This window comes from Nematolebias whitei, chromosome 10, assembly GCF_014905685.2.
Source record: "Nematolebias whitei isolate Nwh7 chromosome 10, NemWhi1, whole genome shotgun sequence".
In the NCBI taxonomy this organism is placed as follows: Eukaryota; Metazoa; Chordata; class Actinopteri; order Cyprinodontiformes; family Rivulidae; genus Nematolebias; species Nematolebias whitei.
Genome location: NC_056507.1, coordinates 26,472,772 through 26,491,026, shown reverse-complemented (window position 1 = coordinate 26,491,026; position 18,255 = coordinate 26,472,772). Strand labels below are relative to the sequence as shown.

At 42.0% G+C, this 18,255-nt stretch overlaps 2 protein-coding genes across 2 annotated transcripts in view; one reads left to right on the top strand and one right to left on the bottom strand.

Annotated features, from left to right (window-relative positions):
- The first annotated feature begins 61 nt into the window (after window positions 1-61).
- Window positions 62-12,059, top strand: zgc:162879 (ras and EF-hand domain-containing protein). The gene is made up of 17 exons (XM_037683667.1): window positions 62-418; window positions 1,359-1,511; window positions 5,090-5,180; window positions 5,451-5,546; window positions 8,500-8,577; window positions 8,655-8,770; window positions 8,834-8,902; window positions 9,408-9,489; window positions 9,589-9,659; window positions 9,730-9,901; window positions 9,976-10,077; window positions 10,826-10,970; window positions 11,197-11,278; window positions 11,427-11,541; window positions 11,609-11,722; window positions 11,801-11,877; window positions 11,957-12,059. Exons 1-17 carry the CDS (start codon window positions 99-101, stop codon window positions 12,057-12,059), a joined length of 1,986 nt encoding a protein of 661 aa, XP_037539595.1. The 5' UTR covers window positions 62-98.
- Window positions 12,060-12,238: 179 nt separating this feature from the next.
- Window positions 12,239-18,255, bottom strand: part of fkbp16 (FKBP prolyl isomerase 16) — a 48,462-nt gene continuing 42,445 nt past the window's right edge. Inside the window, exons 6-8 of the mRNA XM_037682886.1 lie at window positions 13,698-13,775; window positions 12,816-12,953; window positions 12,239-12,748 (exon numbers count right to left, since the gene is read on the bottom strand). Of these exons, the coding sequence (XP_037538814.1) occupies window positions 12,662-12,748; window positions 12,816-12,953; window positions 13,698-13,775 (303 nt within the window). The 3' untranslated portion in view covers window positions 12,239-12,661. The remainder of the gene's footprint in view (window positions 12,749-12,815; window positions 12,954-13,697; window positions 13,776-18,255) is intronic.

Here is an 18,255-nt window from a genome sequence, read left to right as displayed (position 1 = left end):
CGTGCCTCCTCCTCAGACCTGGCCCTTTATTTTGGCAGGCTCACCAGCTGCAGCCACTTGTCCGAGGAGTTGGTCCCACTTGGACATTTCCAGTCTGCATGCCTCCATCAAACGCCATGAATCGACTCAGCCTTCAGAGACTTTTCTCTGCTTGTGACGTCAACAAGTCCGGCAGGATCGAGTACGAGGACTTCACGGTTGTCTGCAGGGAGCTCAACGTCCCGGAGACGGAGACCAGAACTCTGTTCGACAAGTTCGGCGCGCGCGAGGACGGTTTCATCGACTACGACAGGTTTTCCTCCAGGTTCCTGGAGGTCTCAGAGACTCTGGACCTGGCGTCCTTTGGCGCCGGGACGTCCCAAACCCGCGGGGGAGACTTCGTGGACCGGATAGATGCGGACTTTCTCCTTTCTGAGGGGTAAAATGACACAGAGCCAACTTTTATAAGTTTGCATCGCTAACCGCTAGCTACCTGCGTGTATGGCAAGCCGTTTGAGCATTTATTCTATACACCTAGACTTAACCACTGCCACAGTGATCGCTTTGATTGATCGCTTTGATTGTGGGATGAGTTTATTTATTTATCTATTTTATAATTGTGTCAGACTTTTATTATTATTTGTGTGTTTTTATTTAACGTCATCAATGTGCTTATCGAAGATGTAAAAATGTACAGGTAATTACGGTGTTTATCCAAAGGTGATGTCATTTGCTGGAGGGCAAACAAATAAGAGGAATGACTTGACAAGTCAATTTGTTTTATTAGTTTTAGTATTTATTTATTTATTCATTGAGTGTGATGGCCTCAAAAATCAGAAAATTGCGATTCAACTCAAAAGTTGTCTTTAAGGGCAGACATTTAAACTGGTGACCACTTCAACAGATGTTCATGTGAGGAACCTGAAGGATCCACATCAGCTGCAGTGGATGCTGGAATAGCTTTGAGTTACACAAGCAGTCCATCCTGGGACCTACAGTGTTTTTAGTATTGGTACTTTCACATCAGTTATAAAGTCCAGGTCGACAGCTGGACCCACCAGAATCTTTACAAGTCCAGAAGGTTTTAAAGCATCTCGTTGGATTGTGTATTTCTGTCACATGTATAGACTATATACAGTGTACAGATGTAAACAATTGTTGTGTGAAACGGTCAATAAAAAGTACGTTCTAAAGCATTTTGCAATACTTTAATGAGAGCATCACCTTGTTAAAATGAGTGTATTTGGATTTTAATCCATATTTTTTGTTGTTCTTGAGCAATACAACTAATTTAATTCACACTAACAATCTGCCTTTCATCTCCAGTGATGAAGTCACGTTGGTGTTTTATTGCTTGTAGTAAATGTTCTTGTCCTCAGTCTTAGGGAGCAGCTGGCGGATCTTTACCAGGCCATTCACTCCTCTGCAAACATGACTTTCCTGCAGACGTACGAGGACGTCGTCCACTCTCTTGTCAGTAAAAGCCTAGAAAACAAACTAGAATGTGAACAAATGGAGACCAATCTAAAGCGGTAAGAAAAACTATTATTTATATTCACCATATGTGATCATTTTATATTGATCCTTTGCTGTTCATTGAGAGATTTTTTTGTGCTTCCTGTGTGCCAGGCTGCCACACACCCTCTGTGTGAAAATGTCGAGCTCTCTTATCGGTTCTAAATAGGTTGGGGCTCATTTTAAAGACTTGCTGTGTTTTGTAGTCGCACATGTGATCCCCAGAGCAGGAGGTCTCAAACCTCGTTCTGCTCATGACTTATTGAGATGTAAAAGTTGGGACTAATGTGAAGCAACGGAGTTTCTTTCAGCTGCTACTTTCTGCAGATGCTGCAATGAATCATTTGCCTCCATTCCATCCCAGCGTCCTCCTCTGTCACACACCTCCTGCGTATCCTCCCATCCCTACATCCATGAATAGGCCTGTTGCGATAAACAATCAATCAATCAATCAATCAATCGCATGATGAATGAAAATTATCGACCTCGTTTTCATTTATCGGTTTTATCGTTTCTTCCTGTCTCTTTCTTTCTACTGAAGACACTGGATGATGAAAGGCTCAACTCTGGTGCTCTTCACTGACCCCTCCCTTTCTCTTTTCTATTTAAATCCATTTCAACGATCCAAAATCGTGTTTTTGGATCGTTAAAAGCAGCTAAGCCGAGAAGCTAAGCTAACAGGCCGACCTCGGGAATAAACCTCCGTCTTGTCGGAGCTCAAACATTGTTTCTCCGAGTTAACCTGCCATGGCGGGGTGCTCCTCTCATCCATGATTTTTGTTGACGGGGGGGACGGAGACGTGTCTGAGCGCAGCTTGTACAACAGTTTTTGAGCATGGGGAGTGTTCAGCATGAGGGAAGAGGCGCTTTTAGCTTTTTAGCTAGAGTGCCTGTATTGCACGCTGCTAGCTTAGCGCGACACGTTTGAGTTGTGCGCTGTTTATACAGACAGTTTTTGAGAGAGTGTGTGTGTGTGTGTGTGTGTGTGGAGGGGGTTCAGCTTGAGAGAAGAGGCAACGTGAGCACTGCCTTTAGTTTTTTTTTTTTAGCTCGAGCACCTGTATTTCGCGCCGCTAGCTTAGTACGATGTCAGTGCCGAGGGCGGGTGGGGGGTTTGGTTTGGTAGGCGGGGCGCTCAGTTCTGTTGACGGGGTGGGGCACCCCGCTTGTATATTTGTAGGGGAAGCACTGTCCAAAATTTGTGGTTGAAACCCGTGCCTTTGTGCAAGAAGTTTTTTTTTCCTCTGCAAAAGGAAGCTGAGAACTTGTTTACTGATTTTTTGTTTTTTTAATTAAAAGCTTTTTGTGACGAATGCTACGCTGAAGAGCTCAAATCACCGAGCATCCGCTGTGTCAGTGTCAGCCCATGTCGCGTCAAGGGGCCTCCCTTACGTTTTTCTGAAAGAGACTCACTGCTCAATTATCCATCCTTTGGTTCAAACTGTCTTCTACTGTCAAAAAAGGTATTACACTCCAAACAAATCACATTTCTTCTAAAATTTGACAATTAATTATTGTTAAATTTCAAACAATATTATCGTTTATCGCAATAATTTCTGAGACAATTAATCGCCCAGCAAACTTTATTGTGACAGGCCTATCCATGAACCAGTTTCATGGTCCTCCTCTTTTCTTCCTCCCTGGCAGCTCTGTTTAACATCCTGTATAAAGTATATAACATCCTGTATAAAGTATATATCTACTAGCCCTCCTTCCATGTGTCCGAGGTTGAATGAATGAAAAATATACTCATTTTTTCAATTCTCTCCTTTTTGGTCAGTTCCAATGAAAACGCCAACACTTTCATCTCTGGCACTTCCTGCCTCCTGACTTTTGTTTTGTTGGAGTCACCATCTCCAAACAATAAATTATAGAAGATCTCACCATCATTTTGTAAATGTTCTTGTTTTCTCTTGCAGCTGTCCTCCTGTCACAAACCACCCCTGACACTTGTCTCCGTCCACTCCACCCTGCCCTGCCCGCACTCTTCACATTTTTTATGTTTCTTGCTTTGGACGGTTGACCCCAGATATGTTGGCTCATCTAGTCTTGATTCTACAAACGTTCATTGTTTTTCTCTTCGGTGTATACCTGCACTTCTCCAGGTTCTCTTCCACCTGCTCCCTTCTCTGACTGCAGATCAAAGTGTCATCTGCAAACGTAGTTCTGACCTCATCTGCCGACCTGTTCATCATCAAGCAGGCAGACAAGCAGGGGTTGTGATCCCGCCTCCACCTCAAACCCATCAGTTACTCCTACCACACGCCTCACCCCCGTCTCACAGTCCCTGAGAATTTTCATCTGCCTCAAGAAGCTTGTGGTTGTTCGGTGATACCATGTGGTTTGTATGTATTCAACAAGCTTCTGACTTGTGCTCAGGTCTATTCTCTGAATTTATTCCTCCATGCATAATTCTGTTGATGTTTATTTTTCTTTATTATTTTTATGCACCCGTTGAAGTATTACGGGATAGTCTCCACCCAGAAGTGCATCTGTAAACTTCCCCTTGTCCTGCCCATAACTTCTGATCCACTTAAGATATTTTAATGAAACTTTAAGCATCACTAGACAGAGTGTCCTGAACAGTTGTCTTCACGCCTGCTTTAAGATTAAGGTCAAAGGAAAAACGAGATCCTTGTTTGTTCAGGCCATTGTTATAGATTACTTTACTGCTGTGTACGTTTGACAGGAGTCAAATGTGCCGGATGTTGTCCTCCTGTTAAGGTTTATGTTTGTCTAACCAAACTGATGTCCCTGCAAATGATCTTGAAGGTTGTTTGTTTCACGGTGACTTCACCTGCTGATTCCTTTAATCAGAGAGTTGAAGCTGTTCTGGTGCAGCAGCTTCTGATGGATCCGTTTTACGTATTCATGGTTTAAATGGCAGAACACAGTGGGAGTTGATGCAGGGGACACCCTGCACAGTGCCGGGCTCTTTCTTTGTGAAGGCTAGAGCTCGGCATTAGCATCTCTTTCTGACGACATCTCACACATTGACATGCACGCTCTCACACTCTGTTCTTTTTAGAGTTCGACATAATGTAGGATAACGGGGAAAACCAGGAAGAGCTTTTATTTGATCACAAAACTCTTTAAAAAAAATAAAAAAAAAACTACTGTCACCAAATAGTTTCAGTCTGGAGCCATGAATGTGAGTCTGAGCTTATTGTCTTTACTCTTTTTTTTTTTAATTATTATTTATTTATTTGAGTTTCATTTGGGGGGACAGGTGGCATTCCTCACTCAAGGAAGTAGAAAGACTTAATTGTCTTTGCTTACCAGTTCTTTCATTTCTTTTTAAACTTGTGTTTCTGTTTGTTTGTTTGTTTGTGTAGAATTATTTGGGCCTCACTTTTCCACCCGTCACTGAATAATGAATGTGCAGGATCTTATTTTTTTAAAACTAAATGTCAGCTTCAAAGAGCAGTACATGACTGGGATTGGTTCAGACGAGGTGCAGTTACAGCAAAGTGGTCACAACTCTTGGTTAGGTTTGAAGTCCAGACCCAAAGATTCTTTATAATAACTTGGATTTGTGTTGGAGAATCAGATATGCGGCTGCCATGACACGCTTTGTACATTCTTGTTGAAACAGAGCTGAGGAGATGAATAACAGTCAGCTGGCAGAGTTGGAGGAAGATATTCAGCAACAGCTGGCAAGAACAGAGGAACGGGTCAGGAACGAGGTGAGTGGCATACCTGCCGACTTAATATTTGTTCAGTGGGGGGAAACGGCATGAATAACTTATGGTATAAAGATTTGTGGATTATTAGTGTTTAACTTGCAGCCAAAGTGACAAGTTTAGCCACCTACATATTTGTGGTGCAGTCCAGTCACTGTGTGCTGCAGGTTAGACGTCTCCTCTCACAAAGAGCCTCTGTAAAGTCTGATGAAAGCCCCACTTGAAGCTCGGACTCGGCCTGCGCCTCTGACCGCCTCGGTTTAATGTTTGCAGGAGCGGAAAAAAATGGAAGGAGTCATGGCAACCATGCAGAGGAAGCACAAAGATGAGGTTGCAGACCTGCATGCCACAGTTGACCGGCTGCTAAAGGTACGGAGGTCCTCGCAAACAACGTGAACGTTATTTTGTTATCCTGAGGGAAAAACGTTGTTTTAAGACGAGCACCCGCAGCGCACAGGTGAGGTTTATTTTTACAGATAACGTCACAGACGAAGAAAAAATAAGGGGTTCAGATTTCATTTTATTTTAATCTTAGCCTTAATCTTTATCTTTCAGATTTTCTATTTTATCTAAAATATTTAATCCAAAATCACAAATAAAATCTTTACAATGCAACAACCAGCCTTTTGTGTCTGGATGAAGGTAAACAGAAAATCTGAGGGGATGCTCTATAAAGTGACAACTGAATTTCCCCCAAATATTCAGATATCTGTATTTTCGAACACCAGGTGTATTACTATGTTTTCGCCCTATAAGTTGCAGTTTTTTGCATAATTTGCATGCCCTGCGACTTATAGGCTGAAGTGACGTATTTATGGATTTTTTCCTCATATTTATAAACCAATTTTTGGCTGAGATATGACCGTTTTCATTCATTCTGACATTGAAAATATTGAACATTTACCATTTTCAGCCGCTAGATGGCACTCAATGTATGGCATGCTGTTCTATTATGTAATTGGTAAAAGTGGCTATAATGACAAATTCAAAAAAGTTCAAGACAAAAACAACTGGATCTTATTATACTTTATAGTTTGTTTTTGTCTTGAACTTTTTTGAATTTACCATGTCCTGGATGACTGAGAATCTTCACCAGCTATTAATGACACAATCAGCTTGCCACAGTCTCCCCACCTTTGTTCTGCTTGCTGCTTGGAGCAACCATCAAATCAGCTGAAATGCAGCTGATATGACCATTAAATTGCATTTATTAAGTAAAAGTTCAACTGAGACACACCTTTACTATAATTTCAATCAAACAAATAATTGTGTTAGGTGCTTATCTTGTTAAATTTCCAAGAAATGCGCAGCGTTCCTCCTTCCTGTTTTCCTCCCTGTCTGCACACTCCTGGAGCACTGAGGCAGCGAATACTTTTGAAATGCAGCTGATTGGACCGTTAAAATCCTTTTATTAATCAAATGTTAGACTGAGACACACCTTTGCTATAAAGTCGAGCAAACAAATAATTGTTTTAGGTGCTTATCGTGTTAATTTTTAAGAAACGCACAGCAACTCGTCCCTCTGCACGTGCACGCTTCCGCAAATCGGCTTTTGAAATACAGCTGATTTGATCGTCAAAGTGCATTTATTAAGCAAAAGTTAGACTGAGGAAACACCTTTACTCTAATTTCAAGCAAATGATTTTCAAGTGTTAATCTTGTTAAATTCTTGTTAAAGTCCTCCCATGCACGCTCCCGCAGCCGCCATTTGGCAGCCAATCGATTTTTGACACACCGGCCCACGTTTCCGGGTTGTCAGCAGTGATGCATAATTGATGCGACTTATACGGCGAAGCAACATATTTATGGATTTTTCCACTTCATTAGACAAATATGGACTGATGCGACTTATAGGGCAGAGAAAAGACGGTACATAAAAATGATCATCTTTTACATTTTATTCAAAGTACTTGATTTGTATGTTTGTGATGGAGGACCAGTTGCATCTTTCTGGATTTGCAATAGTAACAAGTGTGAACAAACTCACCCTCGCTCGAGGGATGAGGAGGATCAGTTTAGGGTGTGTTTGGTTCCAGATGAGGACTCACTCGACCACATGAAGTTTGATCATTTGAGCTGTAGATGAACACGCTGCTTTGTGCCCCGAGTTTCCTTTCCATTAAAGCACCAACGTTTTATTCTCTTGTACTGGTGTGTGTATACTCGTTTCTGTTTCCTCATTATGAACCTCTTCATGAAAAGCACTGAACTTGACAGAAACATTAGCTTTATCTCAGTTACAATAAGTTTGAGTCATTTCTGGGTTCCTTGTTAGGACAAAGGGTTAAATGTTGAGTTAGTGACAAGAGGCATCAAATGGTCATAATTAAACAGTTTAACCAAGTCGGTTTAAAAGATAAAAAAACATTTTTGCATTTACAGCCATGCAAACTTCTATGCATGTTTATGACATGTATGTCAAGTATTCTTTATTTTTAGAGGGGGCTCTGTCTCTGTGCAACAGTTGGGCTTTTTTAATGTAATGCTTTCACATAAGATGTGCTGGGCTCTACCCTTACTGAAGATGTGCGTAAATGATGCTCAGTGACCACATGGAGATCTTGGTTGTATTTAGTGTTCCACCTTGGATGCAGAATTTACCTACCGAGTTGTCAAAAGCCATCGCATAAATGATGATGATATCAGTGGGGTTTGTTGGCCCTGGCCCTTTGTCAGTTGAGAAACAAATAAACTAACCTAGAACCAACTTCAGACCAGTTACCCTGTCAGACCATTGAGGTGATCGACTCAATGGTGTTCAGACAGACTACACGTGTTGTCACAGAACGCTGCAGCTACGCTGAACACGTTTTAAACCAGAACAGCTCCTCAGTTCTACTGGTCGCAGTAGCACACTTTGTCCAGCAGGTGGCACCAGCTGACAGTGCCTGGTTTCCATCAGTACTTTATTTCCAGTATGCTGTAGTATGTGTCCAGTATGTGTGCAGTATGCTTGTTAGTTAGGCCTCAGAAAATGTTGTAGGACTCAACAATTCAAGTATACTTTAACGTTGTACAAGATGCAGATAAAGTTGCTGTTCAAAGTGCAAAAAACGCATTAAACTATAGCATCAAGACAAAGTGCATTTAAATACTAAAAAAAAGATTGTTAAAATTAGTGTAATCAGAAAATAAAACCCAATTTATAACTTTAAAAATGTGCCACTCAGTGAATGCAGTTCTCTTTGAATAGTTAATTTAGAAGGTTTTTATCGAACTGTAGAAACCTCATCATAAGAACATAAAAAGGCCTACTGGTACATCTTGCAGCTTTTTAGCCTCCACTGTCTTAACAAAATGTTCATCTTATATTTTAATCAAGGATCAAGAGAGTTCTGAGTTGAACCAGTCGAAGGAGGAGGTGATCAAACTGAACAGACAAATCTGTGATCTCCTGCAGGTAAGTTGCTCGGGACATTTATTAAAACACGCCACGTGCACGTTGCTCAGAATTGTTAGAAGTGCGTCTCTTTCCAGGAAAACGAGCAGCTGCGAGGCTCTCTGCTGAAAGCGGAGACGGACATCGCCGTCCTCCTCTCTGAGCTGGACAAGCTGAAGAACATGCATGAAGATCAAAAAGCTCAACACGAAAGGTAAACGTCCATCTTTACCTTCAGCTTACGTGTAAAGGAATCCAACCTGTTACGTCTTTACAGAGAAACAGAAGACTTGAAGAGGACGGTCGAGGAATACCAGTCGTACTCCAGTCAGATTCAGATGCTACAGTGAGTCTGTGTTTTACAGGAATCTTAATTAAAAGATTTATCATAGTACAAATGTCTTGAATTAGTCACAAGTCAGAAGAGTTTTATCTGTGGAGCTCATCACATGTTGAATAAAAAAAATAAAAAAAAAGAACAAAGCCAACCAGCAGCTGCGTTTTTAATAAGTAATAAACAAATATAAGACCAAGTTCTGTAATAATAAGCAATTAGTTAACAATTTTAACATTTAACATCCAAGAGATGACATTTTTGTAAGAATGAAGACATGAGGGCTGGAAAACACGATGATCTCTGTCAAAATGCAGGTAAATGTATTTACATCGATCTGAGTCATGGAGACAAGTTTAACAATTTAATATGATTCTTCAAGTACAGAGACTGAAAATGAGTCAAAACAAATGAAATGTTTCAGGAGTTTTCACTGTCGATCAGTTCTAAAGAAGCTTGTGTGAACATACGTGCAGGTCGTATGAAGATTAACTTGTTTCTTTGAACACACCGTCAGGGAGCTGAATAAGAAGCTGTACGACAGTAACGACGGCCTGCGCTCCGCTTTAGCCAGTCAAGTGGTTGCAGCTAAAAGAAGAGTAAGTTCCTCGTGGGCTCATACCTGCTGGCTCTGAGACAAGGACCTAAAAGTCTGCTCTGGTTCTTTCTCTTCATCACATCTTTAATCTGCTCGGCAGTTGTCTCCCCAGAATGAAATCCCCGCCCGAAGAATGAAACCGCTCCGACAGAGCACACTCAACCACGGCAGGTACATCAGGTTCTTTGTGGGAGGAACTTGTTACACCGTTACCCCCCCCTCTGTGTTCTTGTTTCTGCAGCTCGGAGCAGAACCCCTCGCTCTCTCGAGTGGCCACCTGGGCCGATCGGTACCTGGACAGCGGGGTCTCCCTGCCGACGTACACGGCCGAGAGCGACTACGACAGCGACGACAGCCGGAGCTCTGTGGAGACCGTGCACCACAGCTACTCGTACATCCCGTCTGATGTAGAGGTAAAAAACAGCTGGGTCCAGGTGTGGAGGAAGGTCAAGGGAGAACCCCACAGCTCTGAGTTTGGTTGTTACAGATCTCCGAGGTGAAATCTGAAGCTGCGGTGTCGGTGGCTCCCAGCAGAGGCAGCTCTGCAGCTTCATCCCTGCGAAGACGCCTGTCTGCCTTTCCCCCAAAGGTAAACCCCTTTTTGTTTTCTTACATAAAATCTACCTGGTAATGATGTGTTTGACTAATACTTCCTTGAGGGAATACAATTATCAGAATAACTTGGGGTTGCAAAGTGGTGGAACATTTCCAGAAATGATCCAAAAACCTTTTCTCAGTCGATCCAAAACGAGCTCAAGCAAATCCACAGAGCTGATTACATGACACTGATTCAGCACTTTTCATTTAGTTTCTGATATTCTTAATTATTTTATATAGACTCATACTTAAATGTTGGGATCTAATCAGTGTGTTGGGTGGTGGTGGGTAGGAACATGCGTTTTGGAATTTAAACCCATTTATTCAGACGATGCAGCCGTCTCGTGCTCCAGGTTCAGAAAATGTGGCCTTGATCGTCCAGACTTGTAGAAATCATCTGTGCACGTGACGGGAGTGCACGGTTCATGTAGGGGGCGTGGCTGCAACAGAAAGCTGCTTATGTTCATGTGATTGATGGACAGCATGAAATCCAGTTGTTTTTGCTCAAATCTGTTATGTGCCAACCTTTAATTTGATAAACTTCGAATAATGTCCATGGAGCGTTTCCAACCCTGATTAGTTTTAAAAATGACACTTGCATATTTTAGCCTTGTTTTAGAGAGAGAGAAATCTCTCTTGCTGTTGATGCTGTTTGAGCTGAACTTACTGTTCAGTGACAGCACTCCTGGTGTCACAGTCTGACGAGCTTATAACCTTTTTGTTTTTGTCAATTCGTGCAGCCGTTTGAGGAGGGCGTTGCAAAGGATATCGACTCTGCCCCGATGTACCGTGTGGTTTTGGCCGGAGATGCAGGAGCTGGAAAGTCCAGCTTCCTGTTGCGTCTGACACTCAGCGAGTTCAGAGGAGACATTCAGACAACGCTGGGTGGGTGTCAAAAACAAACGAGCATCATTTGAAACGTTTGCTCCACATACGGAGGTTTGATTTTCATGCAGAAGCAGTGTAAATGTTTTTATATTCATTCTGTTTCTAAAGCAATGATGGATTTTGGCATTTTTATGGAGAACAAAGGAGTGAAAATGAAAACCAAAAGCTGCCGACTGTCACAGCTGCATTCTTGGATATAAATGGAACTTCTTTGTGCTCCCAGGCGTTGATTTCCAGATGAAGAGGATGTTGGTGGACGGAGAGGCGACCAGTCTGCAGATATGGGACACAGCTGGTCAGGAGAGGTACGTCATCTGCCCAAGGATGTTTATCCAGGAAGCAACGGCAGACGCGTATTATTATCACACCAGTGTAAACATGTAAACACCTTTTGATGCTCCATGGGGAATGACTCCGGACTAAAACTACACGCACGTCTCCTTTTCACTTCAGGTTCCGCAGCATTGCCAGGTCATATTTTCGTAAAGCTCACGGAGTCCTGCTGCTCTACGACGTTACCTCTGAGAGCAGCTTCCTGAACGTCAGGGCGTGGGTGGATCAGATCCAGGTAGCTGACATGTTCAAATAAACATAAGGAAGCAGAGATTTGTTTACCGTTCTTTGTTTATACGAAGGAATCCACCGATGAGAAACTGGCCCTGTGTGTTATTGGAAACAAGGTGGACCTCCGGGAGCAGCTTCCAGCAGGAAGCTGTGTCAGCACTGCGCACGGAGAAAAGCTGGCCAAGGTGAGTTTTTAATTCCACTAGGTGGGGGTTTACAGCGACCTCCTATGTGTCAGAGTGAACTAACTGAGTCGCTCGCAGGCGTACGGTGCCTTGTTCTGTGAAACCAGTGCCAAAGACGGAACCAACATAACCGAGGCCGTGCTTCATCTGGCAAGGTAGGAGGCCGGGCCGAGTTGATTTTCCTCCCAAACCGTTGAAACCGTGTCCGCAGTGATTTCTTTTCTTATTTTACAGAGAAGTAAAGAAAAACTGCAGTCTGAGGCGGCGGTCGGTCTCTCGGGTCAGACTCGGTCAAAGCAACCCAAAGAAGACTTTGAACAGTTGTTGTGGACGGTAAACGACTCCTGCTCGTCTGTTTTTATCAACCAGAGGACGACGTTGTGCTGCTTTTACTCCAAACAGGTTCTTTTGTATTTTAATGTGTTTTAAAGTCTTTAGGAACTGTAGATATTTATAAAACTGTTGTACAAAGACGTACAACATTTAGCAAACATTAACTTTTTATATATCAGTAAAAGTACCCTTTTGTATAAATAAAATCTATTGATGCCTGGTTTTGAGATTTATCACTAAATATAGAATTTTTTAAAAATCAGATATTTGTATTGATCAGCACTTTTTCTGACCTAGCTGCATTTTTCTGTTTTGTTTTATTTTAAATATTGTTAACTTGTTTTTTTTTTCTGAGCGTGGAACAAAATTTTAGGAGTTTTTCTTTGAGGACTGATTTTGTTGTTTGTATATATTCTGCATCTTAACTCAATAAAGACAAATTTTTAAAAACGTGTTATCGAGCTGCAGAAATCGTCGTGGATCGTTAGAATCCGCTCGACTCTTCAGTCCACCTTTCAGTAGAACTCAAGTACGGGCTCCAGCGCTGCGGTGGGAACCCGACCTTCTCCTGCACGTCACGATGACGCCTCCTTCCTGTAGAGGGTTTCAGTTTCTAACAGTCAGAATCAGTGACGTCACCAAGCTGCCCAGAGCCACCAGCAGGGCTCCCAGGATGAACTTCCAGGAAACTCCCTAAAACACAAAACCAGTCTGAATCACCTTAATAAGAAAACTAAGACGTGTAAAGAAGGTGGCTTACAGGTGTTTTGTTTTTGGAAGGAGTCAGGAACGGTGTAACGTCGTCTCCGAGCATCGCGGCTGGTTTGGCCTTCCATTGCTGAGCATCGCCGCTTCCTGACTGTCGTTGGACAAGTTTGGATAACTCTGCGTGGATCGCCTGTAAGAAGGCTGTAGTTTGAAAACTGTCCAGACAACAAAGCTTCCAGCTCAACATTCAGAAGAGCAACGACAATTCATTTTCACCTGAATTTCAGGTCATCACTCAAAGCAGTAAAGTTTCGAGGATGATCAGGGAAATTTAAAAAAATGAACATTTAGTACTTTCTCTCAAAGCAGCAGTTATTTTCACTCAGTCTAGACGGGACCAGCGTGCCCTGTGCGTCAGGTCACTAATAATGGCTGCAGTGTTTTGTAAACAGCTGATGGAAAGTCCTCTGCACCGCATCGCACCCACGTCCTTTAAACAGGCAAGTGAAGTTTTTGTGACTAAACCTAATCTCACTTCTACAAAGTAAAGTGGGTTCTGTAGCTGGAAAGGATGAATTAAAGTTTTCTTGCCACCGTAACTATATTTGAGATGCACAAACGGTCTATTCTTTAGACAAAGTTTGTTAGGAAGTTCTGAGGCGTGTGCTGTTTGCCTTCGTGTTTTTACAGAAATTGGCAGAATAAACAAGCCAGCAGACAAGACGTAACCAGCTCTAAACTGGAGAGGGTTGCTCAGAGCTCCTCGAGCTAATGTGGCAACATGTAGGCCTTTTGCCACGAATAAAGATCCTTTACCAAATAAAACAAAAATCAATGCTCACTAGCAAGAACAAGTTATTGCATTAAAACAAATTAAATGCATTAGAAATTTAGTTTGAGTGTAAAGATTCAGAGTTTGAGGAGGAACCCTCACCTTGGTGGTTGGCTCCAGTTTCAAGGCCTTTTTTAGCACCTCCATCGCCTCTTTGTATTCACCCTTATCTGACAGCAGCTGGAAGAGATTAGCAGACTTGCAATGTGAGTCGTTTCAGAGCACTCGCATTAAAAAACAAGGGAGAGGGAATAATGTAACAGAAGAAACACATGAAATGACATTTAATCTGATGTAAACTTGTGTTTCCATCAGTTGTCATTCTGCTTAAGTTCAAGTAGGTTTTGCCATTCGCATCACGTGGTACATGAGGTGGAACGAAATTGTGTACACAGGGTCCCAGTTACATCAAATAATAGCAAAATATAAAGTGTAAAAAAAACCCCCCAGTAAATAAAGATCTAAGATATAAACTAAGAATATGCTAAATACTAACAGTGCAAATCAATACGCCAAACAGCAGCACGAACATGAGTCTTTGTGAGTAGATGAGTATGAATGAATACAACGGCATGAAATAATCAGCAGCATGGATAATCAGCAGCACATATCACCAAAGTGGCAGTGATATTTGCAAATGTGAATCTGATAATGTAACATTCCTTGAAGGAACATCTCACTAGGGATGTTGGATTTTTGTCCAACATCCGATATGTTAAAACTTATTTGACCGATGATACCGATATTTTTTCCCTAAACCTATTTACGACTACATAGCTTTCTCTGCTGTGGAATTAAAATACATTATTCTGCATGGTCTTTGTCAGTTTGGCCTGCTACCAAATGCAGATGCCTTAAAGGGGGCTGAAAATGATGTAATACTTCAACTTGGATTAGGTTTAATGTCAAATTTATTCATGACATTTACTCTAACACAATGACGACACTCGAACAGTGCAAATTTGTACACTTTCACAAATCTTAACTTAACGTTGCGCGTGAAGCCATAACGTGCTGGTGCTGCAGGCATCCTTGTCATTGGGTTGGCTTACAAAAACGGCACCTTTTATGTATACAGACCCTTTCCAAAAATTTGGAATATCATTGAAAAGTTGTTTAACTTCCATAATTCCATTTTTCATTCAACCTTTATTTAAACAGATAAATCACATTGAGCCTCGAAGACTCATTTACAAGTGAGACCTGTTTGGACAGACAAAACCAGTGGTTAACTGGACACATGTAGGAGTTGAAGGCGACAAAAATTCCTATCAGACTTTTTTTCTTGGCTGAGAAAAACCCTAATTTTGAAAAAACACCTTGCACAAACAAGCACATATTTACGTAGACATTCTGCAGTCAGAGACGAGAGCGGTCAACAACGCTTATAGATGCTCTCGAGGTCACTGTAATCAGTCAATGTCCTCCGGTGAGATCCATAAACATTCTCGAGGTATGTCGAGAAATGGCCAAGGATAACCTCTATAAGAATCCAGAGTCCTGAAATGATGACACAAAGTTTTTTCAGCGGGGTTTCATCTGGTTATCAGTTGGAAATTCCTCAGGGAGGGGGTGGTGAGCGTCAGATCACATTTTCTCCAGGCGACTTTGGATAAAATGGCCTTCAAGGACACCAAGGCGACCAAAATTTAGATAAACACACAGTTGTTTTGGGGACAGGCAGAGTTTAATGACATCAACGTTCAGTCTGTGTTGGTCTACTCTGTTCCGAAATGTCCAAATTAACATGGCCACACCGATGGAAATGTGTCTGAGTAAAAAATCCCCAAGATCTGATCCATTCAGCCCAAAGCATTTGAGTCCGGGTACTCCAGACATGAACCAAGCCATCATAAAGGCAAGCAGCGTGATCGGGCCCAAATTTGCTGCTGACGACTTCCTTGATTGTAGATAAAACCAGCACCAGCTGAATCCAAAAAGCAGGAACCAGTTATCGAAAATCCAATTAAATATGCGTCCTTAACATCCACAGATGGCAGCAGAGATAGACACATCATCAAGTCTTCCAGTCGATGAGATATCCAGCTGCGTACGTGCCAACAGGGTAAATCGGCTTGCCCAAAGCCTGTCTTCTCTTTGAAGAAATGTTGTAAATTGAGTTGAGGGACCAACTGGTCGAAACAAGTCCATATGGTTTGGAAGAAATACAAGAGAGTCTCACAGCAATTTCACAGACAGACAGAGCAGCAAAGCAAAGCGGAGAGGGAGGGAGAGAAGCATCCGATCTCGTGGGGAGCGAGTGGTGAAGTGAAAATGTTAATCTTTAATAGATGATAGATTCGGGGCCCACCATTTAAACTATTTCAAGTATTTATTTATTTTTACATAACTTGGGCTTCCAGCTCATGAAACCCACGAAAACAGGATGTAAAAAATTAGAATACTGTGAAGAAATCAGACCAAATTCTGCAGGGCATGAACATTTTAAACGGAGTGTGACACTAATCATCTACTAAACTCAAAGCACCTGCACAGGTTTCCCCAGGTGTCATTAAATTGCTTCAGTTTGGTTCAATTGTCTGTTTGGTTCAAACATAACTGGCCAGAAGACCATCATTGATACCCTCCATAGGATGGGTAAGCCACAAAAGTTCATAGCTAAGGAGGCTGGCTGTTCACAGAGTGCTGTGTCCAAGCATCAATGGAAATTCTAGTGGAAGGGCAAAATGTGGCAGAAGATGGACCAGTAAAAGAGAGGACTGTGGGCTTCAGCGGATTATCAAACAGAAGATTTCAGAATCTGGCAGAGATCCAGAAAAAGTGGAATGAGGCGGGAGTCACAGCTTCAAAAACCACCACATTCAGACGCATCCAGGAGATGGGCTACAACTGTTGGGTTCCTCTGCCCTCTTTTCCAATGAAAGTAAAGTGTGCCTTTCATTCGGAAATCAAGGTCCAAGGGTTTGGAGGAAAAAGGGTGAGGAACAGAGTCCATACTGCTTGAGGTCCAGTGTGAAATATCCACAGTCAGTCATGATTTGGGGTGCAATGTCCGGTGCAGGTGTTGGTAAACTCTGCTTCCATAAATCCAAGGTCACCGCAACAGACGACCAGAATGTTTTAGAGGACTTCATGATTCCTTCTGCTGGGGATCTGTTTGGAGATGCAGATTTCATTTTCCAGCAGGACCTGGCCCCTGCCACAGTGCTTGACTGGCCAGCCACCTCGCCAGACCTAAACCCCATTGAGAATCTATGGTGTATTTTCAAGAGGAAAATGAGAGGCACCTGACCCAACAACAAAGAAGAGCTGACAGCAAGCATGGAGGAAATCTGGGCTTCCATAAGTTCCAGTCAATGCCACAGGCTGATTGCCTCAATGCCACGTCACATCGAGGCAGTGATTAAGGCAAAGGGATTCCAACCAAGTACTGAAGATTGACATATCATTTTGAAAGTACCATATTTTGATTGATTTGTTGTGATCCTAATTTTTTTTTTCTGCAAAAACTGAGAAGTAGTGTGGGCTGATGTCTTCACAGTATTTATTTTTTTTTTTTAAATCCTGTTTTCATGGGTTTCATGAGATGGAAGCCCAAATTCAGAATCAGAATAAGCTTTATTATCATTGCACCGAAATACAAGAACATGTACGTACAGTCGTCCGAAAGATGGGCAGAGTGCACGAAGCTGCTACTATAAAAAAGTGTGGCCCTCTTATTCTTATTCAGAATAATATTTTGCTTAGATGAGAAAAGGGAATAAAACATGAGGAGAGACAGTATAAAAAATCTCTCACACCTTGTCTTAGACAGGACACGATATGAGGCATCAAAAAACCTACCACAGCAAAGCAACAAACAGACGTGATACATGTACATATAGGTCGGTGAAGACATTGAATTTTTAAGGGAAAGTCGTAGCATAGTCCAGAGCTCTCCCTCTCAGCCATTGTCCAGATAAGAGGCGTTATTTATCATCAGCTCAGTTGAGGTTCTGTCACATGTCCACGGCCTTGGGGAAGGGAGAAGTGAGGAGACAGACAAAGCATCTTTGTTTTTTCCGAAACATGCCAGGAGGAGTTGAGAAGTCCACCGTCAAGGCCACAGTTCTGGGTCAGGCAGAACTCGTGAATTTCTGTTTCTGCCTTTTAAAGTCTCACTGGTACATTTCTCTGATGGAAACTCCAAACAGCCGATTTGATTCCTTAAAGTCGAGCTCACAGCTTCTCCAAGATCATTCCCACCTTCATGTGCACTGCTAGAGTTCACAGTCCTGATAACAGCTGCACATAATTCAGTCCGAGAGCTGCCGAGCTTCGATACATTCACAAGAATTTGTAGTCAATCCAGATTATTAAATTTGGAACCTAGTATACTGCACTGTGATAAATGTAATTCCATAAAATATAAAATGTGAAAAAATGCATTAAATACATGAGCTAAAATCTTTAAAATATATCTTTGATATTCTCGTTTTAGGGCAGAAATACATTTGTGTGACAAAATTTAAAAAGGCCATTTAAAGTGTTTTTATTCTGTGCAAATAATTATTTGTTCTATCCACAAATTTTCAGTCAGATCATCTGGATGGTTTGTTTTTTAGTAGAGACATTTCGTCCTTCATCCAAAGGACTTAATCAGTCTGAGGAGCCACAAACAAACTGAATCTCACAAGCAGCACACTCCCATAGTGGAAAA

Excerpts from the sequence above, each read along its gene's own strand:
- zgc:162879 (XM_037683667.1), top strand. The coding sequence starts at position 99 with ATGCCTCCATCAAACGCCATGAATCGACTCAGCCTTCAGAGACTTTTC. Across the intron at positions 1,512-5,089 it reads ATGGAGACCAATCTAAAGCG|AGCTGAGGAGATGAATAACA; the intron begins GTAAGAAAAACT and ends TTGTTGAAACAG. Across the intron at positions 8,771-8,833 it reads CAAAAAGCTCAACACGAAAG|AGAAACAGAAGACTTGAAGA; the intron begins GTAAACGTCCAT and ends ACGTCTTTACAG.